The following is a 9,632-nucleotide window of genomic DNA, read 5'->3' on the forward strand; positions in this document are numbered from 1 at the left end:
ATGCCATTGCTCAAAATTTGTTTTATATTAAAATGTGATAATTATCAAAATTTACGATAACAGAAGAAATACTTCATTTTCTAGTATGGATCAATGTTATTGGTTTATTGAGTTACTTTTACTAATTACCCTGTAACTATGAAAGTTGAGGAATTTTGACAAAATATTGTGTATACGCATTCTCCATTTCCATACGAATCTCAGTGATCTTTTTTAGGATTATGTGTTTTTCGTCCTATACCCCCATATATTGGCATACCTGTAGGGCCCTTAATTACTAATGAAACCAAGACAACATCATGTCCTAACTGGAAGACCAAATTTACTTGATATTAGACTAGGGGAGTCATGAATGAGTTATTTGTAACTTGATAACATAGTGATAAAATGTCACTTATATATACAACTACAGTATGTTGACGTTGTTGCCGATCTTACGATATTTTATATCTATTTTTTATTAATTCTCATGTAGTTTATTCATTTCCTTATTTAATTTCCTCATTTATACCTTAGCTAGTCATAATAATAATAATAATAATAATAATAATAATAATAATAATAATAATAATAATAATAATAATAATAATAATAATAATAATAATAGTAATAATAATAATAATAATAATAATAATAATAATATGTAAGTGTAAACTGTATATTATGTAGTTAACTTGTATGATTATTTGTTATAACTGCTTTCATAAGAATCTAACTTATACAATCTTATTACAGGTTCTGGTAATACTGCAGCTGCTGCTGCTGAGCTGGAAGCCACTGCAGCCCTTTTAGACAGTCGGTACTCGTCTAAAGTCAGGGGTCCTCCAATGATGCAGCCAGGGGCTTATATTCCTCCGTCGTTAGATTCTACTTCTTCTCCAGCTATCCAGATGTTGGCAGATGAACAAGATGAGACACGAATGGAACACCCATTGAAAAGGGGATCTCGTCGAGACCTGCTGGTTGAGAAAATGAGAGGGGTCAGTAGTTTCCAGGAGCTGAGCCCTGAAAATTTCCAAAAAAATGGCAGGTTAGGGGAGAGCATTCATTCTCCCATAGGGAACCATACGAAATCACTGTCCAGCAGTCACTCACATCTGGATAAGGGTAATTTTACTCAGTTTGCATTACCGGAAGCAAAGTCTGATAAATCAAAAGTTCTGGAGGAAGATAGCAGAAGTGATAAAGAGAAAGCCGAGATTTTTAAGTTGAACAATAACTTAGAATTCTCTAATGCAGTGAAATCTGTATATCAGATGTATATGTTGCCTGGGGAAGCTGAGCTAGACCTGGGCGATGAGCCACTGCCCTCCATCAAAAGTCAGGTAAGAATATTGTAAATAAACTGTTTCTAATTAATGATTCAAGCACTGCATTTTTTGCAAGTTTTGAGAATGATTCCATTTGATGTATGAAACTTGTAAGAGCATTTACTTTGGAAATATTTGTACAATATTTTCTGAAAATTTGTCTTTGAAACCTTTTAAACCATGCATTGTTTAAAAAAATCACTGTCCGGATACAGATAACAGTCTTGGTGGATGGTTGTGGCTCATCTCCACCTTACACTGTTAGTGTAGTACGGCAAGCTGTTGCCATGTGGACGGGAATAGCTGTAATTGTAGCCGTTGATGAAGAGAAACGAGCTGAAGTTGATGACATTAGTCATCATCCAGGAGTGAACGTTCTTACAGTAGGTATCAAAATATTGAGACTGAGTTAAGTTTTAGGATGAATTTATGCCCTTCAATTCTTACGGAGTTAGAGAAAAAAATGTGCCATGAGCTTTACAAATCATTCATCAAGTAAATCATTAAAAGGTAAAGTAATATCAATTTCAAAAGTATTACTAATTGTTAAGCCAACCACTATAAACTAACAAAGTAATACTCACCACTCCTGTATATTTAAAGATAAAACAATGTAGCTTTAGAAAATTAACTCATATTTACTTCTTTCTTGTACTTACCATACCAACTATCCTTTATTATTAATGTCCACATGATTTACCCCTCCAGGTCCCATGCGAAAAATGGAGGCGAGTAGACTTGGGTTTATTGTTGGATCATGTTACCACTCCTTACAGCCTAGTGCTGGATGGAACATCAGCTGTAACAGATGACATCAACCTTCTTCGCTTACTTTCCATTCTCATCGGACTTCGAAAACTCGGGGTGGGAGTTGTCGGTGCAGCTGAGAGGGGTCGAGATGGTTTCTGGGACTACACCTGCACTCGTCTCACACTGGACAATTCACGCCTTAGACTACGAGATGGATACGAGTTCTCTAAAGCGGCATGTCTCTTCTGTGACGTCACTTCCTCTTCCTTTCTAGCAGAAACAAAGATTCTTCGTGAAGTGCCATTTGATGTAAACATGCCACACAGATCACAAATGATTGACTGGGGTCTGCAACTCCAAAGGAAGGGGATCCTGACTATGACTTGCCCTGATGTTATGTTCCATTCGCAAAGGAACATCAGACCCAGAGAGCTGCATCGGGAAGTGGATAGAAGTTGCATCACAAAGGAAGACCGAAAACAAGCCCGATTAATGGTGTGGGCCATAAAGAGACAATACAAAAAGCTAATACAAAAATGGGAGATTAATATAATGATATTCAATAATGGTACGACGTTAGAGTATGACTGTCGGGAAATGCGCTACGACTGCAATGCTTATCACAAAGTAAAGCACTACATGCTACCTCCATGCTGCTTGAAAATCAAATATAAGATGTTTAGCACACTTAATATTATTGCAAGAGAAAATCGTGTTCCATACGAAATAAATTCAGGTACTCTGTTAGGGGCTGTGAAGTTCAAGGATGGTCTTCCGTGGGATTTCGATGATGATGCTTATTACCGTAATTCAGATGTAGAAATATTCATAAGGAATAAAGCTCGCATGAGGCGCTTGGGCCTTTCGCCATATTTTAGTGACCAAGTTAATAGGGTCAATTCATCGATCATCAGTAAATACATATATTCGACAAGTCCAGGAGGATTTTTCATGGATTTGTGGGGCGTCAACAAGATGCCATCGGAAGGCACGTTAGAAGCCCTGGGTAAATACCCAGATAACCTGGTTTGCCTTCAGCATGGCCATATTCCAACCACAATCAAGATGGCAAAGAATGTCCTCATGAACAAGACCAGGACTACTAAACCTGGAAGACCTGTTCCCTTTACATGTTTTCTCAGCTCCATGTTAAAAGTGGGAACGAATTTGGTATCAGGACCTTGGAATCCAGGCAAAAAGGCTTTGAACCGTTATGGCGACAATCTCTATCGTCACCAGGGTCACTGGCGCTGGAGTAGTGTCGAAAACCCTGGATGGAGGGCTTGCCCACGCCCAGGCCACCATACTTGCCTCGATATTCATCCTACGGATGGTTCTCTTCCTTTCCTTTAAATGTGATTGTTTCCATAGTATTATGTACTAAATCATCTGTTAGATACCACCAGAGCGAGATGAATATCTTGTTTAAAAGCATGTTAATGGTTCTCACCTACCCTGACATCCTATGGGTGTTTCTACTACTTTATTTTAGATGGAATTTCATAGCAATACGGCATTTCCCAGACAGTATGGACCATTAAATAATGATGCTATGTGAATAAGAGGGACTTTTTGCAAAGTGTTAAAATAGATAAGAAAAAAAAATACTTATTCAACCATCCTATGGATGATGAAAGTACCCCGGTGACGTTGTAGTCAATCTTAAAGTATGTTATTTTTTTTTTCTTTAATTTTATGAAAAAAAAATTTCTATTTTCTTTATGTGTAAGCTGTTCTGATGATAAATGTTTCATAATGGAACATACTTCAAAGAAAGTACTATCATTCCGTTGTTTCTTCAACCTCAATTCATTCCTTCGATGATGAAGTTTATGAATGAGCTTGATCAAGCTATTGTACTGTATATATAAAAAAAAACTTGATGTAACTATTGATTCTGACCACTACTAATTTTTACTTTGAACCTGGATAATCAATTTAAAAATCACATGAAGATTTCTCATGACTTCATGAAATTAAGTTTCCATTATTGGAATCAAACACCATATCAATTTCACATACAAATATTGATGTTCAATTAAGTTTTAAAGCTTCTCTCCACGAAAGGGATTTTTAATCCTTTTTTTCCCAACTGAAATTCAATCTAGTGAGTTTCAGTATGTTTTAAGAGTGTTTCTTATTTTCTTCCCAACCATAAGTTAAAATGAATTTAACCGAAAAAAATTCTGCGTAAATATAACATTCTAGCCTCAATACAGTATTTTGTAGTCTAAGGCTGGCTCATAGATATTTTGAGTATATTAAAATACACACGAAACTATCGGTTTCCTATAATAGTACATGAGCACCTTTCCTCATAGGTTAGACATGAGAATTATAACTTTCGCTTATATGGGAGGTATACTAGTTTATACTTAAAAAATACCTGAGTACTCAAAAAATAGTATATATGTGCAACTATATACATATACAAGCAAAACTTGTATATAACCTAGCATATTCATTGACATAAACATAAACATGCATATTTTTTTATCCAGTCTGATTAAAATGGTCTTATACTTAAAATTAGGCACTCAATTGAAACCAAATGTGTTGGGTAATAATCAAACATCGAAAGTACCCTGGCAATTACAATGATGATCAAATTTATGCTGTCATTTGCATTTCCTATACTTTGCCTTCAATGTTGGCAGGTTAAGCTCGCTGGTCACCATCTAATCAAAACTAAAAAGCACAATAAGGCCTTTGCTTGTCTAAGGGTCATTTATTTTAATTGACTGAAAGTAAATTAGTATTTTAGAAGGTTATCTACAATACTATCGAATTATACGTACATTTTTTAGAAGCATTTAAATAATCCAAGAACGAACCTAACTAAATCTGGTTAACTTAAGGTACCTAGCATTTTTTACACTCTGAAAGAACCAAAAACCAGAGAGAGAGAGAGAGAGAGAGAGAGAGAGAGAGAGAGAGAGAGAGAGAGAGAGAGAGATGAGGTTTACATCTCATGAAGAAAACATTAGGATTGCTGGATGATGAGATAATTAACTTTGGAAATTTACTTTGTTTACATTCATCCCAGGATATTGAATACTGATGTATCTTATTATAGCTAAGAAATAACTTCTGGATCATTAAATCAAAACAATGTAAACTATTTTTTTTTTTTTTTGCCAAATTTAATTTAATTGAAAAGAAAGTGCTTCCAATATCAACTTACAACACTACCTTCATAAAGTATATTTCCATTTCGAGTAATAATACACAATTTCGACACGGGCACACACCGAGAAAGCGAAAAACTTTTTTTTTTTTTACCTTCTAGATGTAAGTTGACAATCGGCTAAAAGAGAAAACATAAAAACCAGAGTCAAAGAATCTTGTTTCATGAGAAATTAGGAAGGGAGGCGAGTAAAGTTGAAGGCTGAAATAAAGCAGTAAAGCAAAGAAAGTTATTCAGTGCCATTGTACATAATGGGGGTTTATTAAGAGACGTTTCTCTTATTATGGAATGGTGCAGATTTCACTCCCTGCCAGTATAGTACATTCTTCTTCAAATGTAGTTGCTCCAGATGTACATGAATGACAAAATTGTTGAATGCATTTCAAAAGCAATGTTATTAGTTTATAAATTATTTGGTTTCTTTTGGTTCGCGAGTCTAAAGGTGGTCGCATTGGACAATATCTTCAACGCATTGTATTAACTAGTCAAAATGAATATGTAATCTTGATTTTTCGATCTAATGCTTTTTCTACTGTAAGATTATTATTTACTTATAAGTTATACTTTAATTTCAGTCCCGATTGGTAGTTCCGAAAGTACAAGCTTGTGAATACACCATAATTATCAGGTTTTTTATTTCATGAGTTACATTTTAAGCAAACAGACCAGCCATTGCCAATAAGCACTGAAAAGCTACTATTTGTTGCAGATGCCAAGTAGGTACGTTACAAGATACGGACACTAAAGTGTTTTGAAAAGAATTCCATTTGGAATACATTGACATTTTATCAATAACCCTTTAAGTAAATTGTTCCTTTGAAAGATGTCAATTATTCACGATGATTCAGCGAAAATTACCTAATAAAAATATATGTAAAAAATATGCACACGTTCATAATAAGTGAATAATGACTACTGTTTAGAGTTCTTTGAGAATTTTCAAGGAGGCCTAAAAGTAATCAGAACAAAAACTTAATTACAAGCGTTGCAAAGTACTAACACACACACACACACAATATATATATATATATATATATATATATATATATATATATATATATATAGTTTTTTTTATCTTAGCCTTCCTCATGATCAGATGGACAAGAACACATTACATTTCGAATAGAAAGGTTTTACTCTTTCTTTGCATTTAATCCTGACTGAGATGGTCGCTCTCCTTTAAAGATAAATTAATGTGCGCATTTGCACAGCAAGATACGGATTTATTTGGTATTTATTTCATCGAAGTAATACTACATTCTGCTCATGTGTGGGATGTTCATGTTATTAACTCCTGTCAAAATTCCCGGGCGTAGGAAAGTTAAATGTAATTAGATCCAATGATACAACTAATTGTGATAATTGTTGTAAGATTTACATGAAAAACAAAAAACATTCAAATGGTAGATTTTGTTAACCTCAGAGTCACAAGGATAAACCATTCCTGAGGAAATAGATATTTAAGTTACTTTCGATGGAAATGCAGTTCACACTAAATTCGTTAAGTTTGATGGAAGTTAACGATCTGTTCCCTAGTACAGATGGGCCTCAACAAATATATTACCTTTCATCAAACAGATTTATACCTGTAATGGTGTTTTCAATTCATCTTGTTTATATTTGTGAATGCAATTTCCAAGAGCCAAAATTAATTTTAAAGGACATTTGTGAATAAAGATTTAAATCAGTTAATCAATGATACGGCTATCTAACAATAAAACAAAATTATTAACTTCGTAAGACATTTAGAAAAAAAATATTTGAGTCTTCTTTTACTCTTTATTCAACATTTTCGAAAAGTATGCTCACACTTTTTAAGGTAAAATAAACAGAAACATTCCATGGACCAAAAGAAAGCTGTGTGATAACATTTATTAATAACATTTCTGCTACAGCAAAATGTAATTTAAGGAAAGGGTTTAAACTAAAAGACCAAATAGGCTAGAAAAAGAATCTATAAAATTAGGCTAAGCCATTTTCTCAGTTATATATTAAGAATGTCAGAACTCATTAGTATTCCTTAATGTATGTCAAGGGAATATTTCACTACTGTATACTGTACACACAATAAATGAACAACCATATATTCATGTGACAATAAATCAATTTATACACACAAAATTTATAATTATACATTCATAAATCCACATAGTTACAAATGATGAGTATCATCAACCTTTAAAATATATTCCTATAAAAGTTACTATAAAAGTAGGTAGGACAAGTACGACTTGTATCATTACTCGTAGATTCTTCCCAGCAGTAACAACAGAATTGTTACAATAGATAATGATTAGTACCTCGTTAGTTCTCCACATATTCCCAAAGAAAATAACTTAAACTTTGCGCTCATATCGTTAAGCTAAAAAGTCATTATTATATAATCGTTTATGTAAGGTTGAACTTTTTCTCTATTATTACTGCAGAAGAATATTTCACCATACGTTAACGCAATTATTTAAAAGAAAGAAAAAATCTTCTGTATGTTTTACTGAAGCATGTAATTCGACGTTGGATTAGTAGAAAATAAAAAGAAAAATTACTTTGGCTAAAAGAAAAAGAATGTTTTGATGGATTGACTTAAATTACTTCGGCTCCGAAATCTCATTTGCATATATTAGACGTAAGGGATCTCAATGAATGAGATAGATGTCAATCATTTTCATAGATTTCGGGTCTGATACTTTCTCAAAAGTGAGGAAAAATGCCGTAAGTAAAAGAGAGAGCAGCAGGGAAATTTCCCTTTCCTTGTAAGCAAGGAGGGTGGGGTTTGTTGTACACATATTTTCCTTCCGAGTTCTGTTTCAGATCAACAATACTCATTAAGTATGGCCAATAACAAATCTGCAAATTTTGTTACAAAAGTGTTTATGCCACTACACTCTACTATACGGATTTCTTTGGGAGACTGCGCAATAGAATCCAACTTTCTGATGTATTTAAAAGTTGCCGTCATTAACTCATCATTAGCTTCTATAATATTCACGGTATCTTTTCAAGTCTATAGTAGTAAGGAATGCCAGTTTCGAAGCTGCACCCTACGATAATATTTCTTGATTTAACAGTTGGAGCTCTCAAAGCGCACAATTAAAAGCTGATGTCGTGCCCAACACCAGTCAACGTTGCCAGTTATTTATACCATTATTTCTTCCAACAGCACTGAACACCTGTCTCCATTGCTACTGTGTGAGTGCAAGTAACAATTTTTTTGTGAGCCGAAAAAGAGTTCAAAAACCATTCGGATATAGAAATGAGAATTGGTTCATGAGAAGAAATGGAGTCATGACTAAAATTTGTGCAAAGATGACTTCGTAGCTTATTACGCTTCAGGATGAAATAAAGTTCAACAAGTAACCGCAGGTAGATAAAAGACTCATTTTATGACGCTATAAGCTTTCTTCATTAGAATATAATAGATGAGACATTTACTGTGACAATAACATTCACAAGATTTTGCTGAGATAATGATTTTATTCTTTGCTTATTAAAATTTCTTCTTTTACCTGGGGTTAAAGAGTCAGGATATTGAACAACTGTTTGTTTAGTTGACATAAAATTACAGATACTTCAAGTAGAATGCTGAAAAAGGTATAGTTATGTACCTCATCTTGCTTCTGACAACCTGTCTGCGTGAGTTCTTAGATGGGTCTCTAAATTCAGTAAATTTATGCAGCTTTCCAAACTCCACAAAGATAAAATAATTACTTTTCAAGAATTTCTATCTTAGGCTTTATTTCTGAAGCTAATGTCATCAAATACCCAAAATATCCGGCGACTTATTTTTTCATAGATATCTGTGAGGACACTGTTCAAATCTGACACAGTGTAACCATCTTACAAAAAAGTTTGTGTTTTAGTAAGGAATAGTTTTACCTTTATGTTATGCTGAGGCTGTTCCTGTTTTAATTGAAGAGTTGTCTCTCCTAGCGTAACTAACATCATCATGTATGATGAATATCTATTTCAAAGCCCCAATGAGCTGGTATGATTGTTTCATCTAGTTAGACGTAACATTAGAAGCATTATCAAACAAGCGCGACCCGAACTACCTTTTATGCATAAGAAATACTTGAAATCACGACTGATTTCTTTCTATTACATTATGCCACTTAGGATTTTCATATAACTTCAACCAATCATTCCCTATTAGAAGTTACTCCAATTATATAAATATGGCACTTTCTTAGATTAATTCATTAGGAAATGTAAAGAAAAAACAGGTTTCGGATATTCCTTACAGTAAGAGACTCGTCATTTAGTTCAGGGAGAAGTGATCAATATGCGGGGGAAATTCCATAACGTTGTACCTGATCCTCTGTGATTAATACTTTTGACGTTTCGGTTTCCTCTCTTTATCTCCAACTGTTATTACTAAAACAGTCAGT

General features: G+C 33.8%; 1 protein-coding gene across 1 annotated transcript in view; it reads left to right on the plus strand.

Moving 5' to 3' along the window:
- Positions 1–6,245, plus strand: part of LOC137631145 (uncharacterized) — a 284,642-nt gene extending 278,397 nt beyond the window's left edge. Inside the window, exons 4-6 of the mRNA XM_068362843.1 lie at positions 736–1,325; positions 1,526–1,693; positions 2,019–6,245. Coding sequence (XP_068218944.1) covers positions 736–1,325; positions 1,526–1,693; positions 2,019–3,413 — 2,153 coding nt within the window. The 3' untranslated portion in view covers positions 3,414–6,245. The remainder of the gene's footprint in view (positions 1–735; positions 1,326–1,525; positions 1,694–2,018) is intronic.
- Positions 6,246–9,632: the final 3,387 nt, after the last annotated feature.

Source organism: Palaemon carinicauda, chromosome 39 (genome assembly GCF_036898095.1).
Source record: "Palaemon carinicauda isolate YSFRI2023 chromosome 39, ASM3689809v2, whole genome shotgun sequence".
In the NCBI taxonomy this organism is placed as follows: domain Eukaryota; kingdom Metazoa; phylum Arthropoda; class Malacostraca; order Decapoda; family Palaemonidae; genus Palaemon; species Palaemon carinicauda.